This window comes from Harpia harpyja, chromosome 13 (assembly GCF_026419915.1).
Source record: "Harpia harpyja isolate bHarHar1 chromosome 13, bHarHar1 primary haplotype, whole genome shotgun sequence".
Classification (NCBI taxonomy): domain Eukaryota; kingdom Metazoa; phylum Chordata; class Aves; order Accipitriformes; family Accipitridae; genus Harpia; species Harpia harpyja.
The window spans coordinates 4,834,602-4,854,202 of NC_068952.1; the positions used below are offsets into that span (position 1 = coordinate 4,834,602).

At 39.9% G+C, this 19,601-nt stretch overlaps 1 protein-coding gene across 1 annotated transcript in view; it reads right to left on the reverse strand.

Moving 5' to 3' along the window:
- Window positions 1–19,601, reverse strand: part of ALK (ALK receptor tyrosine kinase) — a 323,900-nt gene that overhangs the window by 163,893 nt on the left and 140,406 nt on the right. The window contains exon 4 of the mRNA XM_052805834.1: window positions 12,315–12,516. Within this exon, the coding sequence (XP_052661794.1) occupies window positions 12,315–12,516 (202 nt within the window). The remainder of the gene's footprint in view (window positions 1–12,314; window positions 12,517–19,601) is intronic.

The window sequence follows — 19,601 nt, forward strand, 5'->3', positions numbered from 1 at the left end:
ACAGTCCAGATACATGCCCCAGCCTTGACCTGGAGAAATTGCCTAAAGGAATGAAAGGATCCCAAGTTCCCAGACAACTGGTTTTAAAAAAAAGGAAAGCAACTTGTGTCAGATGTTATCTAGAGACCTCTAAGAAACGAGCCTCTGAATAGCTCATCTGGCATGAAATAATAACAAATTGCAATCATCATGGTTTTGACATGGATCTGAATTGTCAAATGCATTAGCCTATACTTTCCACACCACAGCCTCCCGAAAGCCCAGCATTTAGAAAGGAAAGGAGCAGAGATGCAAGAAACAGTTGCTACATTTGAGAACACTGTCTCCATTCAAACTAAGACAATATCCAGATGGATCACCTCACGTTTTTATTTTCTGGTGTGGTAGTACATCTAGCTAGACACTCTTGGGATGTTTAACATCCTAAAAATTATCAGGTCATCCATTACATTTAATGCACTGATAGCAATCTTCGAACTAAAGTTATCTTAACATCTCTGAGCAAGCACACTGCACGGGGAAAGTTTTTCTACACTTTGTGTTTTAATTCTGCTGAGGAAAATCAGATTATTTGGCTTCTTGATTAAAAAGTATTTCAATGTAAATATTTTGATAAAATCTTCCCCTTAGTGTAATTTTGTTCTATTACAAAAGCACCGTAATAATTGGCCACTGATCTGAATACGAGAGACAACCGAGTTTGTCTCATTTACTCTACTGCTTGTATTCCTTGCTAGATGGAGTCATAAAAACTTCATTGCTTCGTGAAAGATTTAGATTTGCACCGATCTTCTGCAGTCTTATCCTCATGCAAAGTTCATCAAGGATGGCAGACGGTGCTGCTGGTTTAAATCCCAGTTTACAATAACTTTGTCTTGTCAAAAGGAACTTTATTATGCATCTTTGTGGCCCCAATCCATCAGCATGAATGGCACGCCAAGCCAGGGATCATCAGGAAAAGCTCCAATTACATTCAGTAAACAAACTTCACTGCTGCTGCTTCCAATAGAAAATCATATTTAGTCAGCCTGATACAGGAGGCAACAAGTATCATAAGGTTACGGACTGACATTTATAAAGAGCTGGCAACTGTACTCAGCAACTCGGAGAACTCAACGTCCATAAAGAATGGACCATAAGATGAACACAACCCTTGCAAAAAAGGTAGGGAAAAGGCAAGTACTTTCAAATGTGATGGGGAGGACTGTTCATTTCTGTATATAAGATACCACAATGCTACCATGCAAGCCATGAATGTTCATGGCTTCGCTATATTGATTCATTTTAAGAACAAGCATTATCCAGCACAGTGTGTGGAAAAGCCTTCTGCCACAGTGCACAAGTCAAGAAATAAGCTGTATAAAGCAGTGTATAAAGCAGATCTGACAACCCTGTCTGAAACCTGTGCCTTTGGTGTTGGTGTCAACCCAAACCCATGGTTTTGCCAGACTAGCCGCTGACATTAATGATTTGCTACTGCCAGTATGAAAGAGCCCTTGAGACAGTATTTTATTACAGGAATATAATTTCTACTGTACCAGACGTGTGCCATAGAAAACAATAAAATTGCAAAGCAAAACAAAAGTAGCTATTTGACAGAAAAATGCTTTCAGGCATTAGCAATACTACTTAACAAATATGGCACACGAGTTTTAATTTAAAAGCTCTGCAAAGTGCTTCACACCGGTGCAAACACCGCAGTCCTCACTGTATTCCTGCAGAAAGAAAGCCTGTTCAGTACTTTCCTTGATCACTGAAAAGAACCCTAAGCCGCCTCCTCTGCCACCACAGCAAGCATCAGAATCTAAGTAGTTTCTTAACCTTCATTTCCTTCAATTTTCTAATTGGGAATTTATTGAGAATTAACTTGCAAATTCCTGTTGAATAAATCTTTGATTTCTTTTTAATATACAGAAGTAAATTTTAAGTTAGTGGTAAGTTTATCGGAGTTCTTTTTCTTCTTTTGGGAGTGGAAAACACCTGACTAACCAGCACTTCAGAATAAAAGGCACCATTTTTGGTGAGGCAGTAAATATAGACAGTGTTCTCTAAAGTGAGGGTGCAAAGCTGCCCTACCAGACTTCAACACTGTGGTGCAAGTCATGAAACAGAATTGAGATAATTTAAGAGGGATAACTGAGAACCTGGCTTAGCATGCAGAATCAACTGCATTGCCACTACACTAACAGTCTTAGCAGCTGAACAGGTCAAGGACATGATTTTTAAGTCTTGCACGGTTACCAGCACGTAGTTAATAATTTCTTGCTGAATTTGAAGGAAGGAATACTACCTTGTAAATCTTCTCTAGTACTTACTACGGCAGGGTAGATTTGCCTTGGATAAGAAGGAGATTCTTAAGCATTAGCAAGGAAAGCCCCAAGGAAATTGCGCACAATGACAAAGCCACGCTCCAAGGTGGGACAGACATGGGGGAGGTTGCAGAGAACTCAGAAGGTTTTTAAGGTCAAAAATAAGAAGGAGATACAGAAAGCAATTATACCACAGGCTAGTTATAAAGCTTTGCCAACAGCAGAATGACAGAGAGCTTAGCTTGAGGGGAGCAGAAAAATAACTAGAAACAAGGCTGGCAATATTGAATGAGTGGTGTTGCCTAGTCTCTGGAAACAAATGTTGAAAGCATTTTGGCTGTGGGAAAGCATACTTGGACGTTATGTAGCAAAGGATCCTAAAGAGACTGCTTGCAATTCTGTATAGCAGAAGGGACACCTAAATGAAGAAAAGAAAGATGACAAAATGAAGTGTGTGCGCATGCTTGGGAGGAGGAGGCTGGGTGGTGTGTCTATGCGTGGTGGGTTGTTTGCTTGTTTAGGTAACTGAAATTCATCCTGGCATGTCTACACTGATAGGAAGTGCAACATGGGCTAGCGTCAACATGGGGCTGCAAAGATTAGTTTGGGATGACTTAAAAATTGAAGAAGCCACCTCAGGTAGAGAGGAAAATGAGATCTATAAAACAAGGGAAACAAAGGAATGAAGAAGGGGTGGGGTGGAAAACCAGCCCAGACTTTAGAAAGTGAGAATAGCATAACAACCAGAAAAGAGGAGGCTGCAAATAATGTTGAAGGACACAACGTATTGTCCTGGTTTCAGCTGGGATAGAGTTAACTGTCTTCCTAGTAGCTGGTACAGTGCTGTGTTTTGAGTTCAGTATGTGAAGAATGTTGATAACACTGATGTTTTCAGTTGTTGCTCAGTAGTGTTTAGACTAATGTCAAGGATTTTTCAGCTTCTCATGCCCAGCCAGTGAGAAAGCTGGAGGGGCACAAGAAGTTGGCACAGGACACAGCCAGGGCAGCTGACCCAAACTGGCCAACGGTGTATTCCATACCATGTGACGTCCCATCCAGTATAGGAACGGGGAAGTGGGGGCAGGGATTCGCCGCTCGGGGACTGGCTGGGTGTCGGTCAGCGGGTGGTGAGCAATTGCACTGCGCATCATTTGTACATTCCAATCCTTTCATTATTGCTGTTGTCATTTTATTAGTGTTATCATTATCATTATTAGTTTCTTCTTTTCTGTTCTATTAAACCGTTCTTATCTCAACCCACGGGTTTTGCTTCTTTTCCCGATTTTCTCCCCCATCCCACTGGGTGGGGGGGAGTGAGTGAGCGGCTGCGTGGTGTTTAGTTGCTGGCTGGGGTTAAACCACGACACGTATAAAGGTTTAAGATGACAGATTTTTGTGCCCAGGATTTGGACATTATAAAAGTTGGATTAGGTTGCTCAGAGTGGTCTGAAGGAATTGTTTCAGCCATGTAAGAAATAATTTATATTAAGGAATCTTTAGTTTCAAAAGAACAAATAGCCAAACCAGCCACCGTTAAGGGTGCACCAACTCTGTTACCATGGTCAGTTTGGCATCATTTCTACAGGGTCAGATGTGCCAGACTCTGGGGTTTCATGCACAGAAGCAGCTCCCAGAGCCCAAGGAGGTCACCAACAGGTGCTGTGATTGTCTGGGAAGCCACAAGGATCCTTGCGCCAATGCACACTGGGCATCCAGCTCACCACCTTAGCCCTTCTCCACTACAGTGTGTTCAGCACTATGTTAAAAGCAGATGAAAAGGCTACTCCACTAGGTATCCATAAAACTGAACTCTTACCCTGAAAAATAAGTTTATTTTTCATCTACTGTTCCATTCTCTACATATCAAGTCATTTGCTTCTGTAGTAAGCCAAATTTTGATATGTTTGACAAAAATTTTCCTCATTTGATGCTTTCATTTCAACTTTAAAATGGCTTTTTTTCCCCCTGTCCTTTTTTATAATTGTAACTGGAAGTAGACTACACAACTTTGGCCTTCCCGTTTGAATTTGAATCTGGCAAACATCAACAAGAGGCAGCACCGCCACCTAATAACTATCTGATAACATGTATTAGAAAACAAGAAAGAGCATTCTCCCCCCTCTACTGCCCCAGACTAATTTCCAATCAGTTTGATTGGGACTGTAATCAACTGCTAAAAAAAAAAAAAAGTAACTGCAATTACTCATTACTGAACTTACGTTGGTTGGCTTTGGTTGGTTCAAGAGGTCATACAATATTGTTGCTTCACAACATGGTATACCACAATAGTGAACGCCATGCAAAATTCAGTTTCTGGTAATATTAATGTATCATTCTTTGTAATAGTTTGCTTCCATATACATGTCTGTAAGAGGAAATAAACCGCTACACTACAATCTCAATTGACAATACACTAAATCCTTTTCGAGCAGTTTGAAGCTACTGCTTTGTTGTACTTGAAGTTACATGCAAAAATAAGGCACACTCTAAAGCAAACCAGTGGTGCATAAAATCTACAAAAAGGATCCAAGTTTATCTCAGGAAACAACATGGCACTTCATCAGCAGCAAAACCACTAGGAAGTTTAAGGCAGAAGTGTATAGTCATGTACCTACCGCTGGTGCTGAAGTGACAACTTAATCTACATAATCTAGTACTCAAGTGGAATGGGAAAACAATCTTTCCACATCTGCAGACATTTGTATATCAGGTTCATACTGTTTCATAAAGCTTTGAAGGGCTCCATTTCACCTTACACACTCTGAAGGGTTTTGATTTATATCTCCTCATCGACTGAAAACAAACTAAGAATGAACTCCTCAAGGTGCCACAACCAACAGAGTTAAAGCTTTCTTCAGATCTAGACTCGACATACTGAAAGAACCAAGGCTTTGTTAGGTGGAGATGAAAAACTTCTTTCCAAATACAAGCACCTGCTATGAAAAGGACTGATTCTTCACAGGTATCAAGGACAGTATCTTTTGAAAAGGGAAGGGGGAAAAGAGACACCAACATCTTTTTTTTTGTCTTTTTCTTTCTTTGCATTTAATTTGACAGACTGAAAGGGACTAAAAGTTGCCTACTGGATAACAGCACAGGAAAAGTTTAAGTGCTAATTTTCTGTCTGGAACAATTGAAGTTTCCTCTCTAAAAGTAAGGATTAGTGGTGCCTGGCCACCAAGGCAGGAGAGCTTAGTTTCTAATGAATCTATAAATCCAGATTATTTTCCTGGATTACCTGAATTTCTCAAATGTATAGTTTAGACTGAATGACTTAAACTCCTGATTTACAATTCTCTGAGAGTAAAATGTGCTGTAAATTTTTTGAGACATATTTTGATTCCTAAAAATGAGTTTAAGTGCCCATATGAAGTACCCCAAATACACATACTTTGGTCTTCGTTCTTCTTATATCGTAGTCTAGGCATTTGCAAAACAAAGTGTTTTTTCAAGGAGAAGAAGGAAAAAACCCCTATCCACAAAAAAAGCCAAGCAAATTCATATTACCACCAACCTGAGAAAGGTACTTTTAAGGTTAAAGGCTTCCAAGAAAGTAAATTCCTTCTACTAAGCCCATGGTCTGTGAGACAGACTAGTGAAGCGATTGGAAAGAAAAAAAAAAAAGAAAAAAGAAAGAACAAGAAAAAGAACACTAGTACAAGAAATAACCTTCAGACTTCAAGCCCCAAGGTCGAATGTGACAGATGCTAGCGATTCCTTCGTATATTTTTCTTGACATCTATCAACGCAATCAATCTCGAGTGAAGTTGTAGATGCCAGAAAGGGAATAGCCTATCATGAGTTGTAGTAACCTTCAAAAACAGGTGCTCATTCTCTGTTGGAAGTGCTTTGTGCAGAAATATACATTTACCTACTAAAGTACTGGCTATACAGAGTAGTAGTATTTTATGGCTTCCTTGCTCATGCATGCACATTCAGATCTCAGGTTTTATTTAAGAGACACCTTTTACTTCACATTTTTATACAAAAGTCTTCAGATGAATCTCAAGTTTGGTTAAGGCTCTAGACTAGTCTAGAGGTCCTACTCACAGCTCAGAAATCATATATGGCTTGCAAAGTAATTTTATGTGCTTTGTATAGGTAAGCTTGAGTCAAAAGATGTATAGTTCATTACCAACAATTCTATGCAGGGATTCCACAGTCCACATGCCCTAAGTGTGGGGTGACAGAACAGATCATCTTGATCTGACAGTGCCACAGCCGCAATCTCCCTGTGCCTCTGAAGGGTTGCAAGGATTTATAGCAAGACACAAAGTCCCACTCTCCTGGTTTTGGCTGGGATAGAGTTAATTTTCCTTCTAGTAGCTGGTATAGTGTTGTGTTTTGGATTCAGTATGAGAAGAATGTTGGTAACACACTGATGTTTTCAGTTGTTGCTAAGTAGTGTTTAGACCAAGTCAAGGATTTTTCAGCTTCTCATGCCCAGACAGCAGGAAGGCTGGAGGGGCACAAGAATTTGGGAGGGGACACAGCCAGGACAGCTGACCTGAACTGGCAAAGGGGTATTCCATAGCATGTGACGTCATGCCCAGTATATAAACTGCGGGGAGTTGGCCAGGGGGAGCAGATCACTGCTCAGGAACTAACTGGGCGTCAGTCGGCGAGTGGTGAGCAATTGCATTATGCATCACTTGTTCTGTATATTCCAATTCTTTTATTATCATTATTGTCATTTTATTATTGTTATTATCATCATTATTATTCTCTTCCTTTCTGTCCTATTAAACTGTTCTTATCTCAACCCACGAGTTTTACTTTTTTTCCCCAATTCTCTCCCCCCATCCTACTGTGTTGGGGGGAAGTGAGCGAGCGGCTGCATGGTGCTTAGCTGATGGCTGGGGTTAAACCATGACACCAACTAACATAAAGCAATTACAATCTAAAAAGGCACAGAAGAATATCTAAGAGAAACTACCCTGCTCTCTTCTATAGAGAAAAAGCAACAACATGACAGAAGAGGCGGTGTGCCCAGCTCATGCAGGAAATGTGTGATAGATGTCAGAAGTTAATTCAATCCAGTAGTTCAAATCTTATCTTTTCAATCTACATCTGAACAAGGCTGGCATCCTGGTATTCCTGCTGAAGTAGCTCAGCTGAGGACCTTCCCCCCGCCTCCCCTATTCAGGGAGACCACAATTACCTTCAGTCATGTGAACAGTATTAAGATCCACTTGTTACATTATTTTGGGGGACAAGAACATGATTATGGAATTAGTGATGAGGGAATTCAACAATGAAAGACCAAATTGAAGTTATGCTGTCATTTGCTATGGGCTTATTAAAAAGTTTGGTTTGATATATAGTATATAATACTGCAATTTACCATTAATAGTGCAAGTAGAGATGTAAAATAGTAATGATAATTAAAATGAGCAATGCTATTTTTGTCCTTGCCCAACTCTAACTTCTCCGAAATACAAAGATCAAAAGAAATAAAAAAATCAATCCTGTATGACAAACTCTGACCTTGTTGACAAGTTTTCCTTCTGTTTTCCCCACTCTACAGAGCACATTTACAATCTTACTAGCTTTATAATTATAAATTTAACAGATAGGAAAACTAGTAAGAGGTGACATGAAGTGGCCTCAATGACAGTCTGACCAGCACCCAGAAGTCAACATTCAAATTGTGGAAGCAACTCTGCTTTGCTGAACGACCAATATGCTATACAAACGTACTTGCTGCCTCCTCACCTCCAGTAACACAAAAAAGTCCATTAAACAGCAACAAGAAAGGATTGCATACAGCACCATGGGAGCAGAAAAACAGCAGAAGACAGTACCCACATGTAGTGGCCTCTGGGATAAATCAGCAAGTGCTGTGCTCCATGGCAGGAATCTTAACAACTCTTTTGCCATTACAAGGGATTGATAACACTGCACTGATTCTCTCCCTGTATCGTTTGCAGGTGCTTGTGAAACACAACAGAATTGCAAGAGATGCCAGAAGAGACTAACCATATCAAAAACACATCCACAAAGCCAGATCATCTAGAAACTCTATCATGCAACAAATCTAATTCTAACAGAATATAGTAAGGTGTTGTTCCCCATAGAGGAGTCCTACTGATTGCTTAGGAACTAAATTAGAGAAGGTCTAACCAAAGGTGTTCCAAAATCCATAGCTTAAATACAGAATAAGATCCTTCTGCTCTTTAAAAAAAATTAAAAGGTATACAATTCTGTTGAACTGATAAACAAGGACATAATTATCTTCTGAGTGGTAAGCACTGTTGCAAATATTATGTAGAAGAGTTATTATTGTATTTGGCAAAGTTTCTGTATAATACAAAACAAGCATTACTTTGCCAGCCCCTGGTATTTCATCACTCAGGAACCATTCACAGCTACCACTTCTGGCATATTCTTCCTGGTGTCTGTTCCATCTGCCCTATCCTACTGCTATGTAATGCGTCTTAAAATTAGCTAGCTTTCTTCCTACATGCAATAGATCAGCTGCAGAGAAATATGTCAAGTAAGAAAATAAAACAAATATGCATCTTCCACACAACAATTTCTGTAATGACTATGTCTCATTATGGAATTGGTCCACAGTCCACAGGCTTGGGCTATTTTTTTCTAGAGAGAATGAGACCAGAGGAGCAAACAGAACATCACTAGTTCTGCCTTTGAGTCTTTATGTGTGCTGAGTATCCATTGAAATCACACCTGGTATTTTGCACGCAAAGACAACACGGTTCAACCCTGGTAACAAATAAACATTGGGTGCTATGCTGTCTCTACCTGACTAATAAAATTTCATAGCTTTACATATATTCTACTTAAAATCAGCTCCAAGTGCTGTCAACCAAAACCTTTGCTTGCATGGTTTCACCCTGAATGAAACAGTAATACCTGACAGCACCTACTTTTTTCTCTTGTAAATGTAGGTGAACTATGAAGACCTTGTAAGATATTAATATATGTAATTCAGGTTATGCGGTTTAAAAAGGAAAAGAAAAAAAAAAGGTAAAAAGATACTGACACTGTGCATAGTTCAAGGTATGAGAAAATCCACCCTGGAATTAATTTATTGCTTCACCACCCTTCAGGTGCATGTTTCAATAAAACATACTCATCCTGCTATGAGCTTGGCTTTAAGCAATGGCATGGACTCACTACTGCACATATAAGTCACAGGGAACTATGCACACTTTACATCTCTTGTTTGCAAAACAATATATAAAGTGCATAGACTCAAAGAAGTGTCACCTGTGAAACTTTAAAGTGGTTTTATTTTAGCACTGGCTTATCACTGAGGAATTCAATTACCTTATGCCTAGAGCTAAAATCCCTGTAAAATTTTAGAGATCATTTGGTTATAGCATGGTCAAAGAATTCATTACAAAACAATACAATTCTTTGCAATTTCCAAGACAAAATAAAATATTAAACAGAACAGATTTCCACTGTAGGATTCCTAGTTCATTTAAGAACTTTATTGAATTATTCTTGACTTCTGATCAGCTATTCTTGATTCCTATTCAAAGAAAAGAAGATTTTTACAAAAGTGAGATTTGCATGTTTTATTATCAGAGCTGGGATAATCAAATATTATTGCTCCAAACAAAGGGCAGAGGAGCACTCATAAATCCTGGACTGAAGGTTCAGGGCAAATGATAACAAACTACCACCCTATCATCTGTGGCTGCAGTCTGTGGGTAGATACTTAACTATCCCTGTGACATTTATGTGGGCACAATATCAGAGCCTTTCTGCATTGCTGAGCTGGGGGAAGAGCTACTACCTCTCACAGGGAAGAGACAAGACCAGAGGGGGAAAAATGAACCAGCCAGTTGCTCCAACTGCAAAGTTTTATAGCACACAGAGTATATGTGCTACACTTCTTGCAAGCGTATGGGATAGCCAAGCTATAACAAAAACCACCTTCTTTAAAAGCACAGACCCTCTTTACTGTGGTGACAACTTCCATCTGCAACACACAGCTAAGTAGTCCATATTGTCTCCAGCAGATGGCAAAGGTAGGCATTTGTTATCGTAGTTAAAAGTGATCCTTCCCTTCCCTTCAAGGCTCCTTACATTTGGCACTTGCCTGTCCTCCTGGTGAGTTCTGCCTGCCCACAGATCCAAGCTAGAGCTTCTCCATGCCGCATAGCAAAGCATTTTACACACAGCAGTACTCTCTGCAAGTGCCAAGGAACAGCGGCATTGCCAAGGCAGGAGGCACTTTGCACAAAGCATGTTTATTAGCTGTGACATAGAGCACAGCATTTGCAAAGAGCTAAGGAAGAAGACAGCTGCTGCGGCTCCCCTAATTACCTTTCCCCAGACATCAACAGTAATTTACAATTTGGATGATGTTGTTGGAACCAAATATGAGCTAGATCCACACACAAGCTCTCCTCCTCACTTTTATAGGCCATGTGTTATACGGGAATTACAACTATTGAAACTGTTTCCATGAGTTAGGTTATCTCCTGTAAGGTTCTTTATTGCGCATTCTCCTTTTGCTACTGGAAAACACAGAATTTGCTGTAGACAGTAATCAGATAATCACATCTTGTTACAAGCACAAGCCAGCAGGACTTGCTATTAGAAACTCTCTATCACATCAAAACAAAGAACATCTGAGATGCTTAGTAAAAATTATGCTTCTTAACACACATTTCACAGCAGAAGTAAAAAATAAAAAAAAAATCAGTATATAGAACAGGTAGAACATTAGCCTCACATATATCCAAATTCAATTCTAAGTTACTCCACTACTATAGCATTTTGAAATATTTACTGTGTTCAGCTCCTGCTGTTTTGCTGCTAACCAAAATTTAAAAGAATGCACAGGGAGTCTGACAAATTAAGACATCATCAACAATTAAGATTAATTGCACAAAGAGGATAAAACATTTCAAACAGTTGCACCCTTGAAAGATCAAAAGCTTTCCTCCTCTGGCAGTATCTCTGAACTGCTTTATTGACAAGAGACGGCATTTAAAAAAAACATACAAATGCAAGACAAAACTTAAAATGCATGCAGACACATTGTCCTGGTTTCAGCTGGGATAGAGTTAACTGTCTTTCTAGTAGCTGGTACAGTGCTATGTTTTGAGTTCAGAGCGAAGAATGTTGATAACACTGATGTCTTCAGTTGTTGCTCAGTAGTGTTTAGACTAATGTCAAGGATTTTTCAGCTTCTCATGCCCAGCCAGTGAGAAAGCTGGAGGGGCACAAGAAGTTGGCACAGGACACAGCCAGGGCACCTGACCCAAACTGGCCAACGGGGTATTCCATACCATGTGACGTCCCATCCAGTATAGGAACGGGGAAGTGGGGGGCAGGGATTCGCCGCTCGGGGACTGGCGGGGTGTCGGTCGGCGGGTGGTGAGCAATTGCACTGCGCATCATTTGTACATTCCAATCCTTTCATTATTGCTGTTGTCATTTTATTAGTGTTATCATTATCATTATTAGTTTCTTCTTTTCTGTTCTATTAAACCGTTCTTATCTCAACCCACGGGTTTTGCTTCTTTTCCCGATTTTCTCCCCCATCCCACTGGGTGGGGGGGAGTGAGTGAGCGGCTGCGTGGTGTTTAGTTGCTGGCTGGGGTTAAACCACGACACACATGAAACTGCAAAGACTCAGTAGATATTCTAAGCCCAACAGTATACTTGGGTAAAGAAGTAGTAAAAAGAAATCAGACAGAACGAATTAGACAGAAAAGCTTTAAACTTAGGACGAGTATCCACACTATGTCTGTACTTGCAAGCACTGAGAATAAAGATGATGTTGACTTAGACACTCACTGTTACATGGATCCAGTAGTTTGCTGATGCTTTGTATAATAAAATAAGCACCAATCTCCAGCTTCTACAATAATTTAGACCCATGCAAGACAAACATCTACTCGGTGTGGTGTCCTGCTCCCCTTACTAGACACGCAGCATGCATTTTGTGGCTGTACTGCTGCACAATCACGTGATTCTTCTCAACTCAAGCTGTGAGTCAAATGAGAGGATGAGACTTACCCATGTTTCTCTGGACTTTCCACTGATAAGATTTCACTTCTGCTTTCGTCAATGGGAAGGACACGAGCAATATATTCTCCACTCTGCTGGTAAAACTTATAAACAGCCACTTGAACTATGCATTGGTCACTGCTGCTTCTCAGCCAAGGGCTCAGGATGATGGGGCTTGGCCTCTCTGATGCATTGAGAAACAGAAATGAACCTAGAACAGATGAGGCAACAAGAAAGCATTAAGAACAAAAGAAAAAAACAAAAAAGCCTCACAGAGTGCAGATGAATACTTGTAATTTTTATGCCACAGCTCACTCTGCAGCCCTTCCATACCTGCCAGTCAAAAATTATCTTTGCCAACTTGTTTGGAAAGTTTGCCCATTTTTTATTAAACCCATTAAGATCTTCCTGGACAGGCAATATTTCAACTCACCTTTGGATAGTCCAAAACAAAGATTACATTTAGATTTAACCCCCAGAAGAAAAGGCATAAAGTAGAAAAAGCCATAAATATTAAGGGCAGGGAAAAAATAACAAACAGTAACAATAAAACTCAATCAACCAAGAGACTTCCAAAATTAAGCTCAGGCAGGTGATTAAGGAGTTTTAGGTTTAGAATCTTGCTTTCATGTACCTATTCTTGCTAGACTTCATCCTCATCTCTGTAACCTCTCAGGTATGGTCCAGACCCAAACATTATGGCCTTGGTTCAGTGGGATCCTGATTTGACAGCTCTGATATTTTTTTTTTTTTAATAATACTTTATATCTATTTTTCTCACCCAAATGAAGAACACAAATTTGATAGCTTTACTTTTGCTCTTCTATAAACAGAAGAGTGCATCATTTTTAAGTCATTAGAGTCAGGATAAAGGCCTGACATAATTTTATTTCTTCCACAATTCATTCTAATGTATTAATTTTATATGCAGCTAATCCACATTAAACATTTCATTATTATCCAGTATATTGACTCCCTTGTCCTAATTCTAATTCGATACAATCTGAGGCTTATCCAATGGGACTGAGGCAATGTATTTTCATCACACTGTTGCTCATTTCAGGTAAGTCAAATTACTCCCTTTTGGCAGCTGACCAATTTACCAATTTGTCCACAGAGCAAGCACACTGGGGTGCACAGTTGGCAAATGAAAGGTGCAGTTAGGTAAATGAAAAGGACCAACCCTTGAAGCAAGAAAAATTGTGATATTCCACAGATTCTAGCAAGACTGGTCAGATAATCAAGACAATGAGATTTCATTTCCTGGAGCGTCCAGTAATAAGGCCTGACCATTAATACTTAAAACATGCAGATCTGATGAACAGTTTAGTTTCATAGAAGGAGAAACTAAGGCTCAACAGGGCTGTAATTTAAACCTCTTTTTAAGTGTGCATGAATTTTAGCAGGAGCAGCAGCTTGTTTTAGAAAATACCAAGGTTGAATCTTCAGAGGAATGACCTTCCACATCACTAAGCATGGCTCAGCTGAGTTCCAGGGTGTCCAAGAAATCCTGTGGAGGGACAACGTACAGATCCTGCTTGCCTTCACCTCGGTGTCTGAGCTGTGGACCACAAGGTGCAAACCAGCCATTCTGAGTTCCTGTGGTAGTTCACCTCATCCTAAAATGGATCTGGTGAATTGTCCCTTGGCAGTTCCCATTTCTTTCCACTGAACCAGGGGTCAAGAGCTCAGATTTGAATATCTCACTGTCAGATGCCAGTTTAGAACACGGGAATTGCGCTCATGCTCACAGATGTCCCCTTTGAAAAAGTCTGATTTGGCAATTCATCTCAGGTCACACACAGGGTAATAATGGAAGGGCTAAAAATGAAACCCGGATTCCTGTCAACCACCACGTTTCCCTCCCATACACACATTTATCACAAGCAGCATTTTTGACATACTTGTCAAAAACAGTGTTCTTGACATTGGCATCACATTAATGACATATCTAAAACTAGAAAGCATTTGTACTGAAAGAAACACACAGAAATACATAAGGTACAGCCTGCTCAGATGTTGAGGTTTGTAAACAGAGAGGAGTGAAATGTAGTCACAGCATTTTTTTTTTAATAACAAGATTCCTTTATGTGAAATAATAGCCTTTAATCCAGTTACTAACAGAATGGTTTGATGAGTTTAACAAACTCTGTTGTTGTCACAGTTATACATACACAGTATTTTTGCTGGTCAGTAAAATAGAAAGGAAAACCCAGCCACATGTATCATCCTTCCCTGTCTCTCCCTTTTGTTGCAAACAAAAGAGAATTAGAGCACTAAATCTTGTGGCTTTAATTGTACCATTCCCATAAGAACACTGAAATCTGTGACATGAAAGGGAGCAAAGAGACTTCCGCTGGTGGCAGAAAGACACTAAGCGTTGCAGTAATTGCTGATGGTAACTTGCCAGGTGCAAAAGCCATTTGCTCATCTTACTGCCTTGCAACAGGGAGCCAGATTTTAAAAATAACAAACAAACAAAGGCAGCTCTCATTCCTTCTTTCCTTGCAGTGGTTCTAAATAAAGGGAGCTTCCAAGGATAGTCCCTCTTATGCCCTGACTTGGGGCCAGGTTTGAAACATCAGTGAAGTCTAGTAGTAGGCAAGGTTAGCTGTTACAGCAAATCTGTGAGATAGTCACTAACCTCCTTTGTTTTGGCTTTTATATTTCTACTCTCTATTTACAGGGCTCACACGTTGCAGTTATGGCTTATTACTCATCACGTGGCCAGTTCTACCTACTAAATTATATTACTAAAAGGAATACAATTTTGCCACGGTGGGGGCTACCCCGGCAAACTCTCCCAGGATGCTAGGAAGAACAGCCCCGCACTACGCTGCTGTGAAGCGGTGTCTAGAAAATCACTCCGAAGGACACGGCCATTACATGGCCATTATACTGTGTTGGCCTCACCACTGGTACCAGTCTTGTCAGAAGTGTCCTCCTAGTACGTACTTTTGGGGAGATCCCCTACCTGGGCAAATACTAGAGCTATGACAGATTACCTTTTTAAAAATCTTTTAATTTTTTTTTTTTTAATTTTATTTAAAAAAAAAGGGGGAGAATAAAAGTAACTTTGTTCTTGCTTTTGAAAGCTCAACCATCTCGTGGGTGACTTCCCTGTCTGCTGCAGTGTTCTCTTTTTGTTCTTACTGCTTGTCTAGTCCATAAGTGCTAAGGAAAGAACTATCAGAGCCGTATTTGGCTCTGGTGTTATTGGAACCATTTCCAAAGTTGAAATGAGTGGTACTTGCTATGAAACCACACAGAAAGCACAGAGGCTTTGTTACAGAGCAGAATTTGAAGATTCCTGTTCACGCACTAGAAGTTAGATCTGCTGATTAGAGCAGACCTGTGAGTTCCTATAGTAACCGGGCCTCACACCTATAGTGTACATTAACATCATACATACTCTTTTCCACATAAGCAATAGACTCGAAACACCAATTCAGACAAACCCAATTTTATGAATTTGCTGTCTCCAAAGCATACACGACATATCTGTCAGTCAACTACATACATACATACACATACACAAAGACAACAACCCACTGACAGTGGCCCAAATCCTCTTTCATTAAAGTTGACAGGACTTATGCTACTGAAACCAATAGCATCAAACCCCACAAAGGAATAATTAACGTGTCTGAACTGAGAAATGATACATTTTGAACACAAATCCCTATACTTCTCCCTTCCCTCAAAGGCACAGACTCTCAGTCACTGCTTGCCGCTGTTTCATGCAATGGCCTACCATGGAATCAACATGAGCACCATTTCCAGGATCAGATTAGAGACCGCTACTTAGAAAGAGTTAAAAGATCACATGGTGATCGATTTCCTATCCATGCCAATGGACAGAACAATATTCTGTTTCACACCAATGGATCTTATGGGCAAAATTAGAAGCTATATATTCACTTGTACTTCCCTCCAGTGGGAGGGAATCCCTGTGGCACGCTCTATCTGAGATCATTGTGTAGACCAGTAAGACTCTAAGGTTCCAGCCATTATTTCCTTGCTCTTATTTTCTCCTATTAGCTCACAGCTCTAATCAGGCTCTTGGGATCTTTCCGGGTGAATAGCTAGAAAAAGGACTGTGGCTTCAAACAAACTTCTGCTGCTATTTAGATATCAAAGCATATAAGCTGAGATGAAAGGCCCCTTCACGGTACATGCTGCCAGTGTGTCATGTTCTACTGCTCAGGACTCTGAAGGGTCTATTCGCTTTTCAGAAAGATGTTCACCAATGACTCATTTCAGGAGTCTTCCGCTACAGGTTTTAAATTAGACTCTGGCTGCACAGCTCAATGCTGATGTTAAAGAGATGCAGTTAAAATAATCACATTGTAACTAGATATACAGCCACAGACACAAGCACTTAGCACTTCCTGGGTCCTGAGCTCATTCATCATCATTATGCAGAACCATGTGGTTGCAGAGGGAACAGCATCCAGTATTTTGCACTAAATACTCCTGTGTTTGCATTATATCACAGAAACCCTACAAGCTGATATTGCTCTGTGGTGTTTCAGAAACTCCTGGTCTAAATGCAAATACTTTATTTTCCACATTCCCCCTAAACACTCACAAACTGTGAGAGAAACCTACCAATACTACTCAGCTTCTAATCATATTTTTCCCTGCTTTTTTAACACCTGCAGTCATAATGCAATGGTTTTACTCACCCTCAAGTGTTGTGTCTGATAACATCTCTGGCAACTTGCTGTCACTTCAGACAAACACACGTGAAAAGATATTTATGCTTAAGCCCAGGGAATTATTGCAGTTGACATAAAAGGAATATTACAAGACAAATTAATATATCCTGAATGAAAAATTGCTGTTGATCCTTTGGAAGCTTGTTTACAACATTTTAACATTCATGTCACAAAAAGGGAAGGATGGCTTATCAGCTTAGTAACAAGATGTTTTTGAGACGATGAAGACAGCTTCAAGTTGCTCTGTTCAGGACTAATGAAGTAACAGAGATATTTGTAAACAAGAAAACTGATGCTAATATACTATGCTTGTGCAGATACATTATGAATAAAGCGCCTGCCCAAAAAAGTTTTCAAATTAAGAGGTATAGACTGGGAAGACTACAACTCAAAACCACACCAGCAACGAAGCTCATTCCTACAATCTCTGGTCTGACATCCTTGTCTGATACGGATGCACAAAATGTCTGAAACTCATACCAGTGAATGCTGAGGCAACCCTGAGATGGTCAAAAGACAGAGCCATCACTTGGCCCTAGGAACTGGGCAAACTTAGTATCCTACTGCTAGCCCCTTTAAAAGCTGGTCATCTGATAGCTACCCAATAGCTTTAAACGCACCCTGCTAACTGCTCATACCCTAAATCCTTCCTAGTCAGTCTCAGGTTAAATGCAGTACAGAGCCAGGTTAGGTTCTTCTACTAAACAACCTCATGATGCTCAGTGAGGTCAGTGCACACTATTGCATCCTTTGACCTTTCTGAAGCAGCAGTCTAGAAAAGATGGTTGCAGCCCAAAAAGATGGCAGCCCAAGAAGTTACAATGGAAAACAAGGTTCTCCAGGAAAGTGCACTGCAGAAAATAGCAACCAGCTGTTCTGGGACAAATACATAGAGGCAACTCTTCAGCTTGCACCTGAGGTCTAGGATTTCCAGCATGAGATGTTCTTGTATACCTGATATCACACAATCAAATAAGATCCTAAAGACATGACATCAAACAGGGCAATGGGACATCAAAACCAGCTACAAAAATGACATGCATTAGAATTCATAAAGAGGGAAGTTCACATTATTTGAAAATAATATTTAGCAACACACCCAAGCCAATAATACACACAGAGCAGGCATCCAGATACCTGATACAAATTAAAGTGTCCCCATGCCAATTCAAGCAGATTTCTTCCCTAATAACTAAAGGCCATAGTTTTGTTATTTTAACTTACTTTCTTGAAAAGCAAGGCTCAAAACACAGCTAGGCTGACTTAATCTGATCACAGTTATAAAGCAACAATTTAACAATCCTTTGCAAAACTGATAGATTGTTATTCTGAACATAAACTCCATCTTCCTACTAAAAGGATTTTATTACCTTTCACGTACAAGTTCAATACTCTACCAGATTAAATTAGAGCTGTAAAAACTATTAACAGTCAATGTCTGTTGGGGACTGTACAGTAGAAAAAAAAAAAATTAAATCAAGTTTTATGGTCTTTGGAGTTGCTGACTGGAGAGAATGTTTCCACTAGTATCGCAAAACATCCCACAGAGCTGGCCTGTGGATTCTCCATTTTACACTTAACTTCCAAATTAACTATTCAAACAAAACTCTCATAGCAGGAGCTCAGTAGTTGGTAAAAGCCATGGAGGAACTGGGCACTACCTGAGTGACAACATTAAGAAAAGATAGTTATACTTTTTCTAAGCTTATTTCTACGGATTTTCTAATTGCCTCATCAAGGCTCCAAAATGTGCTGAACGCTAAAAATGTGAACAGTCTCCAGTGCTGAGTGCAATGTGACTGCAGAAGCACCAGAAGATTTGCAACATACTATACTCGCATCTGACTTAAAATGCATGAAGGTAACAGCCTTTGAATTATTACAGAATTTGAGGCTGAACAATTCTTAATAATCTAATTATGGTAATTGGATGGTATCTTACCTGTTTTGAAGTCGATAAGAGTTCTTACTATTAGCTTAAATAGAACCAGGATTTCACTTCTAATACCTAGCAGGTATGTGAGCACATTTCTCTAGATGATGCAAGAGCAATTCAGAAATGCTAATGAATTCATACTAACTCTCGTGGGCATGTAATACATTTCACAAATGGACAAGTTAAGGCAGACGTTAAACAACTGCAAACTGGCCACAACTAGCATGTGGCCAAGACTGGTATCAGAGCAGAGATCTGCAAGTCAAAGGTCTTTACAATTACCTCCTATTCAAGTATTTTTCATTTCCTAAATATAGAGGAAGGCCAATAACCCATCAAAGCAAAATAAAGTCAAATTTTGTCCTCTCACTGAGGCACCAGGCAAATTTGATTTGCCCCATATGATTTCTCTTAAATGCGAAGACTTCACTCATATAAAACCTTCTCCCTCAAACAACCAGTATTCACTGTGACCCTTGGGAACTGCAGCAGTGCTATAGAAACATACCTTGAAGTTAGGAAAGACAGTAGTCCTCCCTTTTCTCACACTCCAGTCCCAGAAATTTTCCTTATTAATTTACCTATTCTCTTAAAGGCAACACTGAAGCCTTACACACAGAGGGAGCAATCTCCTAGCAG